Source organism: Prionailurus viverrinus, chromosome A1 (assembly GCF_022837055.1).
Source record: "Prionailurus viverrinus isolate Anna chromosome A1, UM_Priviv_1.0, whole genome shotgun sequence".
Classification (NCBI taxonomy): Eukaryota; Metazoa; Chordata; class Mammalia; order Carnivora; family Felidae; genus Prionailurus; species Prionailurus viverrinus.
Window position 1 is genome coordinate 132,654,837 of NC_062561.1, and position 19,558 is coordinate 132,674,394.

The 19,558-nt window shown below is 38.1% G+C and overlaps 2 protein-coding genes across 3 annotated transcripts in view; one reads left to right on the plus strand and one right to left on the minus strand.

The window, feature by feature from the left end:
• The window catches only part of SREK1IP1 (SREK1 interacting protein 1), a 44,874-nt gene extending 34,955 nt beyond the window's left edge, over positions 1 to 9,919 (minus strand). Inside the window, exon 1 of the mRNA XM_047869670.1 lies at positions 9,761 to 9,919. Within this exon, the coding sequence (XP_047725626.1) occupies positions 9,761 to 9,773 (13 nt within the window). The 5' untranslated portion in view covers positions 9,774 to 9,919. The remainder of the gene's footprint in view (positions 1 to 9,760) is intronic.
• A 265-nt stretch (positions 9,920 to 10,184) lies between these two features.
• Positions 10,185 to 19,558, plus strand: part of CWC27 (CWC27 spliceosome associated cyclophilin) — a 191,420-nt gene continuing 182,046 nt past the window's right edge. For both annotated transcript variants that reach the window (XM_047872567.1, XM_047872573.1), the window contains exons 1-2: positions 10,185 to 10,431; positions 18,320 to 18,416. In XM_047872567.1, coding sequence (XP_047728523.1) covers positions 10,390 to 10,431; positions 18,320 to 18,416 — 139 coding nt within the window. In that variant the 5' untranslated portion in view covers positions 10,185 to 10,389. The remainder of the gene's footprint in view (positions 10,432 to 18,319; positions 18,417 to 19,558) is intronic.

Consider the following 19,558-nt stretch of genomic DNA (forward strand, 5'->3'; position numbering starts at 1 on the left):
AAATTTATCACCTTAAACATTTTCGAGTACATAATTCAGTGGCATTAAGTACATTCATAATGTTGTACAACATCCTAAACACTAACTTTTTTCCTCTATAAATTTACCTACTCTAGGAATCTCATGTAAGTGGAATCATACAGTAGTTGTCCTTTTGTGTCTGACTTATTTTACTTAGTATAATGTTTTCAAGACCATCCATGTTGTAACACATTATCAGAATGCCATTCCTTTTTATGGGTTAAATATATGTATGGAGAGAGAGAGAGGGGGAGAGAGAGTTGAAACTACTTTTAATCTCCAATAAGGGCTTCCATCAGCCAGAGGGCAAGGAAAGAATTGCTCTATTATCTTAATGAAAGGCATCTAACTCCTTAATCTTTCATATGGAGATAAAATCCAAGTTTACTAAAAAAGTACATAGAGTGCAAATATAAAACAGTGCTAATTATAAAAGAAAGATCATTTTTGAACCATTTCTTTACTGTTATGAAGTCAAAACATCAGTCATTTTTTCCTAATCCCAATCGTTAAAATATACATTATCGAGTTATTCTAGTAAAATACACTCAGGTCTGCTACAATGCTTCTTTTAAAAACATAAACTTGTTCCAATGCAAGTGATGTAAGACAGCACAATTTGAGCATAATGTGACTTTTGTCCAAGAAAAACACTATGTGAATGCACAAACTGGTACCCCATTGCTCTGAGACTCATAGTAATATACAAAACACACACAAGGACATAACCCAAACCATTTCTAGTGACCTTAGTTCAGTATGGGTGCTGTGAGCAGTGCTCATCCACATCTGGTAAAATAACTTTGATCCAATCATGTCATCCTCTTCCTACCATTCCTTCAGAACAATTTACAAGCTCTGATTCTTATGAACTGCATTTTCACAGCAAACCTCAGGTCTTTTAGAAGGTATAGTACCCTATTAATTGTAGTATTTATGTGCCTTTTAACCAATTAACATGTGCAAAACTGTGCTGTTTTTATTAGGTTTCTATCATTTTTTATGTATCACTGATGAAGTTCTTGAGTGTTGTGCCCCAATCTCATTTTTTCTCATAAACCTTGTGGATTTTACTGCATAGAGTGGGAACACATCTGCTGCACTGCAGCAGAACTGTGGAATAAGACTGGATTAATAATAAAATCTGAGGCTCTTTCATTATGAAATAATTGCCTGTTGGAAAAAAAGCCCAGAGTATCCGGGTCAATGTTAAGTCTGTTTCCATAGAAACCAAAGACGCTGAATAGACAGGACAAAACTGTTCTAAATGCACCATTACCATTCCCACAACAAACTAAAAATGTTGTAATGGACAGATCTGAAACGATCTCATCTCAGTACTTATGAGAGATTAGCTTATTTATGACTAACTCTATCTCATATTTTTAGAATGAACAAAATATGAAACTTTTCAGAGAAGGTCATCTTCTTTAACAAAGTTTTAACTTTTACATGAAAGGAAAATGCCAGAATTCTAAATAAAATAACTCCATATCAACTATGTTCTCACCAGTTTTTGGTTAAATGAAAGTTTCAAGCTTTATTTGTCCACAATTTTCATGACTGCTGGGCCAACTGAATGCTTTTACCTAGGACACTGAATCTGATGCCTCTGACAAAGATATCTGGGACAAGTAACACATGAAGTGGGGACAGTTCATTCATTCTCCTGTCAAGATCCAGTTTCTAGAGGCAGTGATGTCACAGAGAGCAGCAGTCCTAATCAGGTCTGGGACTGTGCAGGATCTTGGCTATGGACGTCCTTGGTCTTGTCTATTTTCCAAGAATTGTTATCTAGCATTTGCTTAGATTCTGTGAGCTCCCTGGTATCTTTCCTTTCTGCTTCAATTAACTAGTCAGTTCCTACTGTTTGGAACAAGAACTCTGCTGATACAATGGTGCTCCAGATTGGAGTCAAAGTGAATAGGAAGGCCATACTGAAAGGCCCTTATTACTTCAATCAGAAGTTATCCATTTCCCCATCTTAGGTTCTCATGCTGTTTTTTGTTCCATTCCTGTTTAAGGTTTGCTAATGCTATTCAGAGCAATAGAGCCTGGCTCCCTCAAAATGTTCCTATGTAATCATAACCTACAGTCCCAAGACCACCAATAAAGTCTTGTAAAATTGCCCACATTAAAAAAAAAAAAATTGGCAAAGACCAACAAAAACAAACTCAAAAGACACATAAAAATAGAGGAAGAAATATCTGCAACTCATAGCACCAAAAAAGGGAAATTATCCTTACCTTAAAAAACCCAGAAAATCATTATGAACAAGACCAATAGCCAACAGGAAAAAAACCTCAGCCAAGGAGCTGAACAGAATGCTCAAAGAAACAGAAACAAGTTGGAAACATGGAGATCCTTAGCCTTATTCATAATTCGTGGAATGTACATTAAAATTTATACTGAGATTCTATTTTCACTTATCAGAATAGCAAAGATTGAAAGGGTTGAAGAGAGTTTGGGGGAGACCCACTCTAATACAGTAATGGATAGTAATGTAACTCAATACCACCTCTATGGAAAGCAAGCTGACAAAATCTATCCGAACTATAAATGTACATTTATACATTTATACATACATACAAATGTACAAATGTACATTTATACATTTATACATACAAAGTGCTACTTTGACCTAGCACTTCCACACTGGGAGATTAATCTTCTCAATTTACTTGCACAAATACATACTGACTTATGCACAAAGCTATTCACCACAGCATCATTTGTAACAGTAAAAGAGTAGAAATAATTTAGACATAAATAAATTATGGTTGGTCTTTACTTAATGATATTTGATGGTCTCTAAGATATAAAGAAAAAAGCAAGGTACAGAACAGTGCTCATGGTATGTTGTCATTTGTATGAAAGGAGATTAGATAAAATATCAAATTATGTATAGATTTTATTAACGGATGGATGGAGATATACAAAAAAAATCTCTCTGTAAGGATATATATTAGGTACCTGAGAAATGGGGAACTGCCTCCAGGGGTAAAAAAAGGTGAGAAATATGTCACTATCCACCTTTTGGTACTTTTAAAATCTGAAGCATGTGAGGGTCCTTGGGTGGCTCAGTCAGTTAAGCATCTCACTTCTGCTCAGGTCATGATCTCAAGGTTCATGAGTCTGAGCCCCACATCAGGCTCTGTGCTGACAGCTCAGAGCCTGGAGCCTGCTTCAAATTCTGTGTCTCCCTCTCTGCCCCTCCCCCACTCACATACCATCTCTCTCTGTCTCAAAAATGAATAAATGTTAAAAAATGTTTTTTTTTTTTAATCTGAAACATGTGGATTGATTACCCTCTCAAAAACCAAACCAAAAACCTCCCTCAAACAAACCCAACACTAAGAAGAGGTGCTGTTGTGCAAGTATTCGTTGACAAAGGCAGACTGTACCTATAAATTCTTCAGGAAAGCTACATTACAGATTTACAAAAAAATTTTATTAACTGATGGTTTTAGGAACAAATTTAAGAGGTATTGATTTCCTTATTTGTTAAATACTAGCAAGGGATTACTATGGATCTAGAAAATTGTCAAACAACTTAAATGGCAAGGAAGGGCATGGGTAACCAGTTGGCCTTTTACCTCCCAGTAACTTAAAGAGTAGAGAATGCCAATTTCTCTAGATTCCAGAACATGCCAGACAATTCTATATACAACTCACTGCCAGGCATGGTGCAGATTCCCTAGATGTCCTCAACAAATGCTTGCTGCTTTGAGGTTAGAAACTTAAGAAAATACTTCAGCACTTGGGAATCAGTAACTTCTGTTGCTCCCAGTTGCCCGCTACGAAACTAGATAGTGTCTGCAGTGTTACTGGCTCATCTGAGGAATCACAGGCAATGGAAGAACAGGAATAAAAGTAAGAAGGACAACTGAAATAAAAATAATGATTATTTAGGCAAGGGAAGGGAAAAATGACAGAGGCAGAGGGACCTTTCCAGGGTGATGAAAATATTTAAAATCTTGATATGGATATAAAATTCTTCAAGCTATACATTTGTAATGTGCATTTTATTTTAACATGTAAATTATACCTTAGTAAAGCAGTTAGCATAGAGGGAAAAAAAGAAACAGTCTGTGAAAAGGGAGAGGTTAGAGAAGACTAAAAACCAGGGACAAAGACCAGAGGGAGAAAATAGGAGTATGTAAGCAAAAGGGATGCTTGTGGTAGTGTCCCTAACAGATGCCGCTGGTTATTCAGTGGCCCCCAGAGGTAGGGCAAGACATCATACTGATCTAAATTTTTTTGTTGAAATTTCACATCACCTATGTTGCTAAGTTAACTTACTCACTGGGAACTTTAACAGTAATGTTTGGAACTTAGTATTATATTTTTCTCTTACTGTGTATTTTAGATTTGGGGAAGCCTGCCAAAGTTTTATTTACATTAAAATGTTTTCTATAATCATTTAAATTTAAAAGTAAATAGCTAAAGGGACTAACTATCCCTTTAAGTGATGCAATTAGCAATTGCAATCACTTCTGTCCATTCCTTTCATTTTTAATTATCTAGATTCAATTAGATTAGATTAGTTCCTTTTAAGCTTTAAGTTTTATATTTGGTTACTCCATTATAGTTCTATCATAATTTGGGAACTCTTAAAGATAACTTCAATTTATTCTGCTTTTAAAATTCAAATTGTAGCTAGGTTGTATATACCACATAGATACAAATACCCATATATGTCTGCTAGAATTGAATGCAAAATAAAACTCCAAATATTTAAATTTTTCTGATGCTTTATATTAAGAATTCATAGATATAATCCTTTCTTTGGGATCCAGAAATATTTTATTTTCTCTGTGAATTTAAAAAATGGGTTAAAGGAGATCCTTGATGGATCTCCTAAGCCTTAGTGGCTCAGTGAGTTAAGTGTCTGACCCTTGACTTCAGCTCAAATCATGATTCATGGCTCCCGTTGGGCTCTGCACTAACAACATGAAGCCTGCCTGGGATTCTCTCTCTCTTCTCTCTGACCCACTCATGTGCACTCTCTCTCTCTCTCTCAAAATAAATTAATTAAAAAAAAAAAAAAAGAGGATCCTTGATGTAAACATTTTGAAAGAGCAGATGTCCTCATCTTTAGTTAAAAATGCCTTCAGAATCATTTGATACTCAAAAGGAGAGATGAAAGTAAATCAAATAATTGCTTATTTTAAACTACTGACAGGGGACTGCCTGGGTGGTTCAGCTGGTCGAGCCTCTGACTCTCGGTTTCAGCTCAGGTCATGATTCCAGGGTTATGGGATCAAGCCCTGTGTCAGAATCCATGCCCAGCAAGGAGCCTACTTAAGATTCTTTTTCTCTCTCCCTCTGCCAAACTCTCTCTCTCTCTAAAATAAAAATAAATAAACTACTGACATGAAAGAGCTACCATTTAAGTCAGTGTATAAAATGCTTTCATCCACTTGCCTCAAAATATAAATAACCCATGAAGGAAAAAAAGGTATAGGTATTATCAGTTTAAGAGACATGAACATTTGAATTAACTAATGAAACAGAATCACAATTACTGTTTAGTCTGTTAACTTTAGTACCAGATTCTGCTCAGCAACAATTCTAGTGAACAACCCTCTAAATTATTATCCAATTATTATTATTTATTATGGGCTTATCTCTGAAATGAGTGTTAGAGAAGCCATAAAGATGAATAAAGTCCCTACACTAAAGGAAATACAATATACTAGCTTATCTAGGACAATACATCCACAGCTATAATACATGCTAGAATATGCCACTGTAAAAAACACAAAACTCTACTGGTAAGCAGGAAGAACTGGCAGGCAAGACTTTCAGCTGAGAGACTGAGAAGGCTTCCCACAGGTACCTATGGACAGCAAAGGAGGGACAGTGATAACAAAAGCATGTAGGCAGCACGGTACACGAGAGGTTCTGGGAATAGCTGACCAAGTCAGAAGACTGTAGAATGCTTCAGAGGAAGGGTAGGAGGAAAGAGGAGCAAGAGTGATTTGGCCATGTTGAGGAGTGTGCACTTCACTCCAGCAGAGATGGGCATCTCTGGCATCACAACAGTTTAGAAGCGAGAGAAAGCTCGGTCATCAACCCCTTCACTACATACCCAAGGACAATGAGCCTTGCAAAGGTTAAGTTGCTTGAAGAGAAACACAACATTCACAGTTGGGGACAAGAACTAAATTCTTGGCCCCTAGGAAAGACAGGATCAGATATATGGTTTCGGAAAATTATCTCAGCAGCAATGGGCAGCACAGACTAGAGAGAAAAGAAACTATGTGTAGTGTAGTTTTAGAAGTGAAAAGAAACTGGATGCATTGTAATTCAGAACTCTTCTCTTACTAAGATGTTACAGTAACATGTTTTAAAAATTGGACTCACTTTGATATGCCAGATGTATTGTTAATTTGGCTACAGAAAATTCCCTACCTTGGCTATATAGATTTTACTGAATGAGAGAAAAAGAGTTTTTGTGCCAACCACATCAATAACATACATTGCCCCTTGAGCCAGGTCAACTCTCATTGGGGAATGGAGCATCATTAAAATGGATGTCAGAACTAATTTCAACAACTGTGAATGGGAAAAGCAATTGTTAAAAGAAAGTAAACTTCACTGGAACCTGTATTTAAATGTCACTTTTAAAATGACAACTAAGAGTCTATGATTTCCCTAAGAAAGTGCACATTTCATTGTGTTGCCTACATAATGGTGTATGCTTACGCTTAATGCTGTGGAAAAACAGCTGAAGTAGGCAACCATAAAATAGAAGAGGCTGATACTCATTTGTGGAAAGTAGCCTCATCACTTTATAGTCATATTTTGTAGTAATCACTAGCAAGACCACCCAAGAAATGCCATGCTGAATCCATATGAGCATTATACCTAAAAATAAAAGAGCATAACATAATACCTGTCCTTGAGCCCTATTTTTCTTTAATACACTATCTGGATCGATCATCCAAGAAATTATCTTAACATTTTCTGTATCTGTATTTTCTAATGGTACTTGCATTGTGCTCTTACAGTGCTGTCATGCCTATTATCTCAATTTTTGCTAGGGTTAAACAGTTTATCCATGTCTTGCTATCCAGCTTAATGACACAATTTAAGATTATTACACTTTGGAGCATCACTATGAATTGGAAGCAAGTTAACCTGTCTATAACACTGGGTTAGGTTTAGAGCAATTTCAATAGGGACTTTTAAAAAATCACTTTTTTCCTAAGTTGCCCATTTTCATAACTAGTTTTATGAGTATCACAAGCTGTGATACTGTGTCCCCTTAAGTGTCTATACCATCTGGGTGCTCAAAACGCTTGCTCAAGTAATAAAACCAGCAGCGAGAGGTCAACTCTAGATGCAGCCGTGCGGTTCAAAGATCACCAGCGCTGACCTAAATTATCAGGATGCCCAGACAAGCTACTGAGCAGAATGGCCTTTCTCTGCTAGTTCCTTCCATGATGATATTCTCCAGGCTTCAGCCACAGAGCTTCCCTTCACATTCTACACTGCTAACATAGTTACTGACAATGGTCTTAACGCCTGCTTCATGTGTGGATGACATTCTGGCTTCTTTCCTAAGCTACAAATTCTATATCTCACTGCCTATTAGATGTTTCAATTTGTATGTCTGACTACACCTCAACACAGAGCCCAAATTGAAATTATCATCATCCCTCTAAAACCTGCTCCTTCTCAGGTGTTGCCTATATTAGTAAAGAGTCTCACCCAACTGCCTAACAGTAAAACCCAAGTAGTCCTCACTTCCTGTCTTACCTACCTACCCTGAATCAGTCACTGATTCCCCGTGATTCTACCAGCAAAAATGTGTCTCCAATCTATGGGCTTCTCTCCCTTCCTGACACCATACGTGAAGTATCATCATAACTTACCAGAATTTAATTGGTGACTTTAACTCCAAACTATCATCCTTCCAATCCACTGTGCAGCCAAAATGTTCTTTCCGAAATATGAATCGGTTTAAAAATGCTGAAATGGCTTCCCATAATCCTTGGGAAAATATCCAAACTATCTGTCATGGCTTCCAAGGTCCTTTAAGAGCTGGAAACCACCTTGTAAATTATCCTACATGGCAAGATGAGTAAGTGCATGGGGACTAGAAGAGTCAGACTGCTTACCTACAAGATATCCCTGAACAAGCAAACACTTAATTTCTTTGTCCCTCAGTATCCTCATCTATAAAATGGAAATATTAATACTTATCTCACACTGTGGACATGAATGTTAAATGAGATAAAATACAATGGCTTGACACAGTGTGTGACACATTTGATACATAGTAAATGCTATTGACACATCTGATACATCAGTAAATATTAGCTACTGTCATTAACTCTCCAGTTAATTTCTCACTTCTCTCCCATTTGTATTAGGAGTTCCATCTATTGGGAGCATCTATTATCTCCTTTTCACTTACATATCCCTCTGGCTGCAACTTCCCCTCCCATCAATCCAACCCTCCTGGAATCCTTTAAGGCTCATCCTAAATGCCACATCCTCTGTAAAGCCCTTCTGTCTCCATAGGTGCCCTTACAACGTGCTCCTGAAGGCTCTGTATTTTCCCTGCCATGCATTTGTCCGACTTTCTGGTACTTTCTCTTCACTGCTAAATTCTAAGTTCTGTGTGAGGAGCCACTGTCCTGTTCCCCACTGTATTCCCAATGCCTAGCACACTGCCTAGCACGCCCTTAATAGTCACGGTGCTGTGGATGAATGAGTGTATCTTTCCTCTCTCACACAACCCCTCTCCTCCCCAAACTGCAGTGCTAACAAAAGTGCAATATTCCTATAACAGTTATCTGTAAAATACACTTCAGGGAAGGCTGCCACCGAACAAACGCCGTCAGATAATACTGGGAAGGGCAGGTGAAAACAAAGTTAGGGGGTTCTGAACCACAGCCCTTCTCAGAGCCTTTCATACCCTGAAGTGCACTGTGAACCTCCAAGTTGTGTGTGCTTGAGCGGGTGGGGTGGGGGTGTAATTCTCAAAATATCTCCTACAACCAGTGTTCTTCCGAACACACCGTCGCAGAGCTGATGTAAGGAGGTGCCCTCCCCGACCAGGACTTCCAAGCAAGCGGGTAGTTGTGGACTGGGAAACCTCTAAAGCACTTCTTTCGCAGGGTACACTGTTTTTACGTCGGTAGTCAGTGGACACAGAATCTGCGCGCTGGAAGAACCCACAGACATCAAGGAATAAATCTTCTTTTCCAAATGCACGAAATGAGGCCCAGAGTGGGAGAGTGACTGGTCCACGGCCACACAGGAACTCCATACAATAGGAAGGGAGAGGAGAACCCAGGACGCCAATTTGGTCCCTGGGACTTCCACTACAAACAGTGCCTCTTGGCTCCTGGGGTCCGTCAAGTGCTTGCACCTCAATTCTATTTTCGAGCCATCCCAAAGTTAGGTCAGTTTTTCTCGGCTACCTCCTAGGCCTACAGTTGCTGCCCCTCCTCCCCCACCTCTCCCCACCATACTTTCCCTGTAAGCCTTCCAGCACAGCCGGAGCCTGGCTGGGGCGGGGTAGATAGTTTCTGTCTTCCTTCTTCCCTTCAGAGATTATCTCTGGAGTGTAAACTTTCTCGTGTAGAACAAACGAACCTGTTAATTTTAACGCCTCCGCCTAAATCCCCATGGGCGCTACTCCCTACCCCCAGCGCACCCCAATCTACCCTACCCGCTCCTTTCCTCGCCTAGACCCAGGGGCCCTGCCGTCCGTCTTCACCTGGGACTGCCATTGCGCTGGTAAGAGGGGTCGCAGGAACCGTAGGCTTTCGAGAGTACGCTCGCCTCCCGCCTGCCGCGAGGACCACAAACAGCGAGGGCGGCCTCTTCCTCCGACCGGCGCCGCCGGACTTCCCTGCCAGTCGGGGAAGGCCTCTGGCGATAGCGGAACCAAGTAACGATGAAGCAGTTTCCGGGGGAGTCATATTACAGAACACACATGGTCCGAACCATTGCTGCCAGCCCCGGGGGGTGGAGATAAATGAAACCTGCACATACATGTACTGAAGTAAACAACACCAACATTTATATATCCTTTTGTAAAAGTGTAACACAAATTTAGTTAACCTGCAGGTGCTTAATAATATTTTTTCGTTTCCTGGAGGCCATTGGAACCCCCCTTCTCAGGATTAGCGGTGCTCAGGCCCAGGAGCAACATGGCGGCGTCCGTGAGGGACTAGTTTTGGGAGAAGGTAGTGCTTGGTGCCGCTCATTTTGGGACATTGACAAACTGGAGCTTTCTGCGACCACCCGATTGAAGGAAGCGTGCCACTGATAGGTGGACTGCTTTAGTGATCGGCTCTCCGTTCTCACTCCCAATTAGGAGCGGAGCCCTGAGCACTGAGCAGCATGAGCAACATCTACATCCAGGAGCCTCCCACGAATGGGAAGGTGAGAGCCTCATCTACGGTACCTGGGCTCCCCAAAGTGATACCTCACCCATTAAGGGAGTTTTGGGGCGTTAGGGTTGGAAAAATCACAAAATGTCTAGTCCGTTACTCCTGTCTCTGGACAGGATTGCACCGAAAACTACCTACTGACACCTCTCGGCAAATACTTTGAGAAAAGTCCTCAAATGGAGATTTCTCCAGTGTCTGGCCACATTTCTTGCTCCAGCCTAACACATTCTAGGGCGTTTTCTAGGGCCTTAGGTAGAAACCTAGGTATATTTAAAATTGTGATTTTTGTTTTTCTTAACTTGTAAATCGCTCTTTCTCCATTCATTATACAATCATGTATTGAATGCCTAGTAGTCACCAGGCACTGTACTAGGTGCTAGGGACACAAAGATGGATGGGTAAGGTCTAGTTGTTGCCCTAGAAGAGCTTATGGTTTTGTTTGGGAGGTAAGCAGGTAAAGAAAAACCTGATAAGTCCAATAGGCATGCTTATGGAGAGAGGAAGTCTAGTGCTACGGTAAGTACTAAAAAATGAGCCACTGAGGAAGAAGAGAAAAGCTTCGTGGAGGAGGTATCTTTTGAGCTGGTCTTAAAACATGAAAGTAGAGAATGAGAAATGTTCCCACATTAGAATGGGAGAATGATTTCCTGATTGATTCAATAGTCAAGGTATGTCAGTTCCCATCAAAGATTTTTATATGCAGTATGAAGCAGAGGAGTCAATAATGGAATAAGTATCACTGGGATTCTTAAACTGTGAGCTAGTCTCACCACATATGAAATGCGATGGACCAACATAGTGGAGAAAATAGTGGGACTGAAAGTACTTAGTTGAGGAGCGTCTGTATTGCTCAGTCGGTTAAACCTTTGACTGGGCTCAGGTCATGATCTCAGTACTTGAGTTGAGCCCAATGTCAGGCTCCGTGCTGACAATTCAGAGCCTGGAGCCTGCTTCAGATTCTGTCTGTCTCTCTCTGCTCCTATCCTGCTTGTGCTCGCTATCTGTCGCAAAAATAAATAAACAATTTTTTTTTTTAACTTTAAAGCACATAGTTGAATTAGGATAAACTAAATTTACATCAGATACGATTCTGTTGCATGACTATATCATAATTTATGCAGTCTTTTGTTGATCAACATTTTGTAATATAATAAGGCAATATGAAAACAAAAACAATAATGCTCTAATTGATATCCCCACCAAGAATTTTAGTGGGTGTTTTGAGATGGGCCATTCTTTTAATTCTTTGCTGTGTGAACTTCTCCTTACTCCTCATCTGTATCTCACATCATTGTGAAAACTCAGAATACCTACCTCATCATATTTCCAGATGTTTTTTGAGGGTGATATCACCCTCAGTTAATAAACACTAGTAGAGAATAAAAATATTGCCCATCCTGCTAGTCAGGGCTTTCACACTTATTATTCCTTTCTTTAGTACACTCTGGCCTGCTCAAATGTCACCTTGGCAGAGAGGACTTTTCTGTTTATAGAATCACAAACTCCATTCATGTCCTGCATTCCAACATTCCCTGCCCTTTCCCTCTTCAGTTTTTTTCTGTGTACTTACTAGTTATTGTTTATTGTGTCCTCTGCCTCCCATTCTCCTCCCCATAGAATGCAAGCACTATGATGGCAGGGACTGACATCTAGAATGGTGCTTGACACATGGCAGGAGGAGTTCAAATATGTACTGACTGAATGAATGGATGGATTAATATTTTATTTCTCTTAAGTTAAAGTATTAAGCATCAGTGACTTTGAGGTTATATTGCTGCTGATCAAGGGAAGATTTAGTTGTTTTACTCTGGAAGGAAGATTTGACATGGTCATAAAGAGGAAAACCTTTAACAAAGATACATGCCTGAACAGGAGATCTTTTATTCAACAAATATTTATTTAGCAACTAGCACATGCCAACCTCTATGCTAGGTTTTAGGAATACAAGGGAAAGGAAAACCAGCATTGTCTCTAATACGGAGTCAGTTGAGTGAAATGTACATTCACCAAATAATCATGTAAATAAGTACATGCAAACTGATAAATACTGTCCTTCTGAGAGCACTTGGGTGGCTCAGTTGATTGTCTGACTCTTGGTTTTGGCTCAGGTCATGATATCACAGTTGTGAGACTGAGCCCCTTGTCAGTCTCCATACTGAGTGTGAAGCTTGCTTGGAATTCTCTCTTACTTTCTTTCTCTCAAACTAAACTAAAAAAAAAAAAAAAAAAAAAAAAATACTGTCCTTCTGAAACAGAATTGGGCTTACAGAGAACATCAGGCATAGCCAAAGTTTCCTTCAAACACAGTTGGGGATTTTTTTTTTTTTTTTTAACATAAGGCCAGTTGAGGACATTGAAGCTTCAAAGTTCTGTACCATAGAGAGCACATGGCAAGAATTTGGGCCTGGAAGGAATTTAAACAGATATAACAATATGTTTTCTCAGTGAATGTTTGTTTAGTGCCTATGCTGTCTAATGCTACATTAGGTACTAAAAGGATTAAGAGATATTCAGAATAAATGGGACAAAGTTCCTCCCTTCAAAGAGCATAGTATCAACCTGGGAAGTAATTGACTTATCATATCAGTGGTTGTTTATAAGTTGTGCTGTGTTTTGTTGTAACTCTGGCCTCTGAAGATGACACACAGAAATGTACCACTTGATAGAAATGTCTTTATACACTCAAGATGAAATTTCTATGTATTATGATCACTTAATTTAAATTGCATATTAATATTCTCTTTTTTTGAGAGAGAGAGGGAAAGAGAGAAAGCACATGAGTGAGTGGGGGAGGGGCAGGGAGAGGGAGAGAGAGAATCCTAATCCCCACACCCAGCACAGAGCCCCACTAAGGGCTTGATCCTATGGCACTGGGAGCTCATGATCCTGTGGCTCATGACCTGAGCCACAATGAAGTTGGACACTTAGCCGACTGAGCCACCCAGGCACCCCAATAAAACGTTTCTTAAGAATAAACATTTATTGTGGCTCCATGATCTCATGGTTCATGAGTTTGAGCCCTGCCTTGGGCTCTGTGCTATGACAGCTCAGAGCCTGGAGGCTGCTTCTGATTCCGTGTCTCCCTCTCTTTCTGCCCCTTTCCCGCTTGTGCTCTCTCTCTTTCAAAAATAAACAAACAGGGGCGCCTGGGTGGCGCAGTCGGTTAAGCGTCCGACTTCAGCCAGGTCACGATCCCGCGGTCCGTGGGTTCGAGCCCCGCGTCGGGCTCTGGGCTGATGGCTCAGAGCCTGGAGCCTGTTTCCGATTCTGTGTCTCCCTCTCTCTCTGCCCCTCCCCCGTTCATGCTCTGTCTCTCTCTGTCCCAAAAATAAAATAAAACGTTGAAAAAAAAAATTAAAAAAAAAAAATAAAAAATAAAAATAAACAAACATTAAAATTTAAAAAAAGAAACATTTTATTATCAAAGTATTGCCTTATTTTGAATCTTTAAGAAAGGGAGCACCAATACTTGACAAAATAGTGATGGCCAAAAGAAATGTATGGAGGAATGAGCCATGTGCCTTCTTTATAAATTCAGTAGTTTATCAGTGGAAAGAGTAAGAAACTCTGGTAAACAAGGTAGCCCAACTGTGTATGCATTCTTTTTACTGGGTGTAAGTTGGCTGTGGCCAAAAATATTATAGAAGAAGAATAATTACAACAATAGTAGCTACCACTTTTTGAACATTTACTATTTTTCAGGTAATGTTCTAAGCAGTCTATGTGTAATAAATCATTTTGTTCTCACAAGAAACCTATGAGGATATTATTGTCCCTGTTTTAGATAATAAAGTTGAGTCACAGATATGTTAGATAGCATGTCCAAAGTAAAAAACTTCCTTACCCTTTGTAAGTGCAAGGGTCAGCCAGTACTGGAATTTGAACAGCTGACTCCAGAACCTGTAAAGGGAGGGATGGTGTGCATTAGTTTATTCTTTAGAGTAGTGGTTTCTTAAACCAGTGAGTGCACACTTCAGGGACTGTGCAAAACCATCATGAGATGCAAAGAGAAAAGCTACATTCTTCTGCTTGCATTTATCGTTTCCTTTGTGTAAATGTAATCTTTTTTAAAATATTTTTTAAATGTTTTAATTTTATTTTTGAGAGACAGAGAGACAGCATAAGTGGGGGAGGAGCAGAGAGAGAGGGAGACAGAGAATCTGAAGCAGGCTCCAGGCTCCGAGCTGTCGGCACAGAGCCCGACATGGGGCTCAAACCCACAAACCGTGAGATCATGACCTGAGCCAAAGTTGGACGCCTAACTGACTGAGCCACCCAGGCGCCCCTAAATGTAATCTTTTATATATAAAAAGGAACATATATATTCATTTACTTAGTCACTTTTTATATGTCATGATGTAATTTTTCCTAATATCATGCTAAATGGATTACATTTCATTGTTAATCTGGATTAACTAGACCAGCCCTCACAGATTTCATATTGAAAGTAATATTAATAATGTAAACATAAGCAAACCACAAGAAAATGGTAGACCTGATGCCTCAACATGGGAAGTATGTAAAAAATTAGAAATTATTATGAAAATTATTTGAAATATGGATTTCTATTTATTGTTAATGATGAACTTTGTCTTAAGTGTATATTGTGCCTTGGCATATATATCAGTAAGAATATAAAGCCATTGTCATTTTCAAGACATTTAAAACAAAGTGAGTAGAACAGGAAGATGGACCTCTGCAATTTGAAAGCAACATTATGTTAAGTGAAAGAAGCCAAATACCAAAAGCCACACATTGTATGATTCCATTTATATGAAATATTCAATAGACAAATTCATAGATACAGAAAGATTAGTGTTTGTCAGGGCCTATGAGTAGGAAGAAATAGGGAGTGACTGCTAATGGGTTACAGGGTTTCTTTTTCAGGTGAGGAAATGTTCTGGAATTAGATTGTGGTGGTGGCAAATGTCTGGATTATACTAACAAATGCTTTAAAAGGGTGAATTGTTTGGTATGTGAATTATATGTCAGTAAAGCTGTTATTTTTTTTTCTTTAAGTTTCATTATACCACTGGTAAAGAAAATTAAGAAATATTTTAAAATACTGTTTTTATGTAATGCTTTGAAATGTTTATCTTCTGTGACTCTTTCAGTACTAGAGTAATATAGTACTACATGTATTTAAACGTACTTATTTGGGAACTCTGTGTTCCAATTCCTTACCTCCCTTCCCACTTCCCTTTTCCTCTTCGCTAATAGGGATGCACACTCTGAAAAAGTTGGAATTCACTGTATTAGAGTTGCAAGGAAGGGAAGACATGTCAAGGGTCCCTTTAACAGTAGCATTTTATTTCAAGTATACAAGGGGATAATAGGTAGGACAGGATATTGTCTTTTGAGATATACTGTACTTTTAAGATGGGGACGGACACCCGTTTTCATGGAAAACCAGAAGGTATTACCCACTGTTATAGATACCGTCTAGGGAGTTATTCAGCCAACTCAGTTTGTATCCCAAATATATACCTTCCAAGAAACTGAGAAACCAGCTGGGTTGGTTTGTCATGGTAGAGTATTTATTTTGCACATAGTTTCATGCCGTGCCAAGTTAGAAGGCCTTACCTTCATGAGCTGGTAGAAAGGAGACTTTGAACGGATTCCATGTACTGTAGATGATGATTTTAAGACGTACCATTTTAGTAACATATACAACCCAGAATTAGATTAGGATTGTTTTGTTTTAAATTAGGAATTGCATGATTTTGAACGAGCAAGTAGAGTGTTGGTATATAAAAAGATCATTGTAAAATTGTCTCATAGTGTCACAATTTCATAGATTCATTGTTCTTTAGTTTCTTAATTTGCTATACCAATTTTATTGGAAGGAAAACTGCAAGAAACTTTCTTAATTAAAGCAAGTTTAAATGACTGATTTTTAAATGAATAAGTTTTTCTGATTAATAAAGGTATATGCTGCTTTTTCTTAAATCTTAAATTATTTCTGAAATTGCTGTTTGGAAGATATAAATGTAGGGGCGCCTGGATGGCTCGGTCAGTTAAATGTCTGACTTCAGCTCAGGTCATGATCTTGTAGTTCATGACTTCGAGCCCCGTGGGTTCTGGGCTGACAGCTCTGAGCCTGGAGCCTGCTTCGGATTCTGTGTTTCCCTCTCCCTGCCCCTCCCCAACTCGCATTCTGCCTCTCTCTCTCTCTCTCTCAAAAGTAAACAAACATTAAAAAAAAAAGGAAAGATATAAATGGATAATGACTTGTACTGAATGAATATTTTTACTGAAATATAGTTAACATACAGTGTTATTTTAGTTACAGGTGAACAGTATAAGGATTCAATAATTCTGTACAATTTTTACTGTCATCAAAGTAAATGTACTCTTAATCTCCTTTATCTGTCTCAACCCCACCTCCCTATGACAACCACCAGTTTGTTCTTAGTTTTTAAGAGTCTGCAGTTTGTCTTTTTTCTTTGTTTCTTAAATTCCACATACATGTGAAAACATGGTATTTGTCTTATTGTGTCTGACTTGTTTTACTTAGTATTATTTTAACATCTATGTCCATCCATGTTGCTGCATATGGCAAGATTTCATTCTTTTTATGGCTGAGTAATATTCTATTGTGTATGTGTGTGTGTATATTTATGTGTGTGTGTGTGTATATGTATATATATGTGTATATATGTATATATATGTATATGCATATACAGTGTGTATATATATACATATATACACACATATATATGTGTGTGTACATATATGTGTGTATATATACACATACTATATATATGTGTGTATATATATCTATATCTATATCTATATATCTGTATATTTATATATATTCCACTTCTTTATCCATTCATCTATGGACGGACACTTGCGTTGCATCCATATCTTGGCTATTGTAAATAATGCTGCTATAAACACAGGGGTGCATATATCTTTTCAAATGAGTGTTTTTATTTTCTTAGGGTAAATACCCAGTAGTGGAGTTAATTATATGGTAATTCTATTTTTAATTTTTTAAGTAACCTCTGTACTGCTTTCCACAGTGGCTGCACCAGTTTGCATTCCCATCAACAGTGCATGATGATTCCCTTTCCTCCACATCCTTGACAACATTTGTTATTTCTTGTTTTTCTGATTCTAGCTATTCTGACATGTCTAAGGTGATATCTCATTGTGGTTTTGATTTGCATTTCATTGATTATTTGCATTGGTAATGATGTTGAGCATCATTTCATGTGTCTGTTAGCCATCTGTATGTCTTCTTTGGAAAAATGTTTATTCAGGTCCTCTACCCATTTTTAATCGTGTTATTTGGGTTTTTTTTTGGTATTGAGTTGTATAAGTTCTTTATATTTTTTATATTAACCCTTTATCATGTATATCATTTGCAAATATCTTCTCACATTCATTAGGTTGTCTTTTCATTTTGCTGATTGTTACCTTTGCTGTGCAGAAGCTTTTATTTTGGTATAATCCCAGTAGTTTATTTTTGCTTTTGTTGCTCTTGCCTGAGGAGACATATCTAGGAAAATGTTGCTAATGCCCATGTCAAAGAAATTACTGTCTGCTTTTTCTTCTAGGAGTTTTATGGCTTCAAGTCTCACATTTAGGTCTTTAATCCATTTTGAATTTATTTTTATGTATGGTATAAGAAAAGTAGTCCAGTGTCATTCTTTTGCATGTAGCTGTCCAGTTTTTTCAGTACCACTTGTTGAAAAGACTGTGATATCCCTGTTATAATTTTTTTAGTATAACAAGAAAAGCCCAGCAGGTTTTTAAAATTTTAACTTTAAAATTGAAAATTCATTAATGGATCCTTCATTTTGAGCAGCAATTCAACTGATTATCAAACCAAAATGATAATTTAATATAATGATGTTATATTCTTTCCATAGGTTTTATTGAAAACTACAGCTGGAGATATTGACATAGAGTTGTGGTCAAAAGAAGCTCCCAAAGCTTGCAGAAATTTCATTCAGCTTTGTTTGGAAGGTAAAAGTGTATCTTTCCACAACACTGAAGTCTGCTGTTAAATAGTGGTAATGAGTGATAGTAGTGGGTATGAATGATATGGTGTTGAGCTGTTGTGTCAGGAAATGGATAGAGGAGATAAAGATTGTCTTTCAAATAAATCTTTATATCTTTAGCAGAGAAATTTATCTCACCAAATAAAACTTTGATCCTTTTTGATCTTCTTGCCTGTTCTGTACTTCTTTCTTTCATCCTCTAAATAAGAGTACTCCCTATGATTGCCCCTAGTTCTCCGCTGTCTTTACTCTTCAGTTGTTACTTCTCTCCAAATGACTGTCAGATTTAGAATTCCAGCCACTTCCTCTTGTCTTAGCTGTAATTTACATGTCAAAATGACTAGTGGACTTTTCTACTCCAATATTCCTCTGTCAGCTATAGCTAAACCGCACTGCCTTGACTTTCACCTGCATGATTATGATTGTCTTTTACCTGGTCTTTCTATCTAATCTCTTTACCCTTTTATTTATTCATCTGGTATTTGAATCCTCAGACAGCTTGGCTTCCTAGCTTTTCAACTTGGTTTCATTGCACTAAACAACTATATGGTTTCAGTTGACTATTATTTTATTTCCTGAGCAGTTCCTTCTTGTTTCCACTTTCACACATATCCACATACCTCCTTCATGTCCTCAGTATTCTTTTTGGAATACTTTTTTTTTCCTTCCTTACTGTTTACAAGTCTACCCACTTTTTAATCTCTGTCCAAAATTCTGCTTTCTCCACGAAGCCTTCCATCCAGGATTCAGTGATGTCATTATAGATGTCTCTAGTCTGTTTTTAGACTGAGTCACAATTTGACTATTTTTCTTTCAGTAAACTTTGCAGAATTATATCCACTTGAGTGTTTTCTCCTTCAGAATATTCCCTTATAGAACTAAACATTCTAAACATTTTTGCAACTTGGCTTTGACGATACTTTGCATATGGTTTCAAATCATTGTCTTTCTAAGTTATACCTGATTTGTAGAGACAGACAAGGTTAATTAGGTATCAGAAAACAGCATTTTGAGTCAAAGGCAGGGTGTGAAAGATAATTCAATATAACCAGTAAAAGGGTACAGCTAGAGCTCTCCAAATAGATAATAATTACCAAATAGATAATT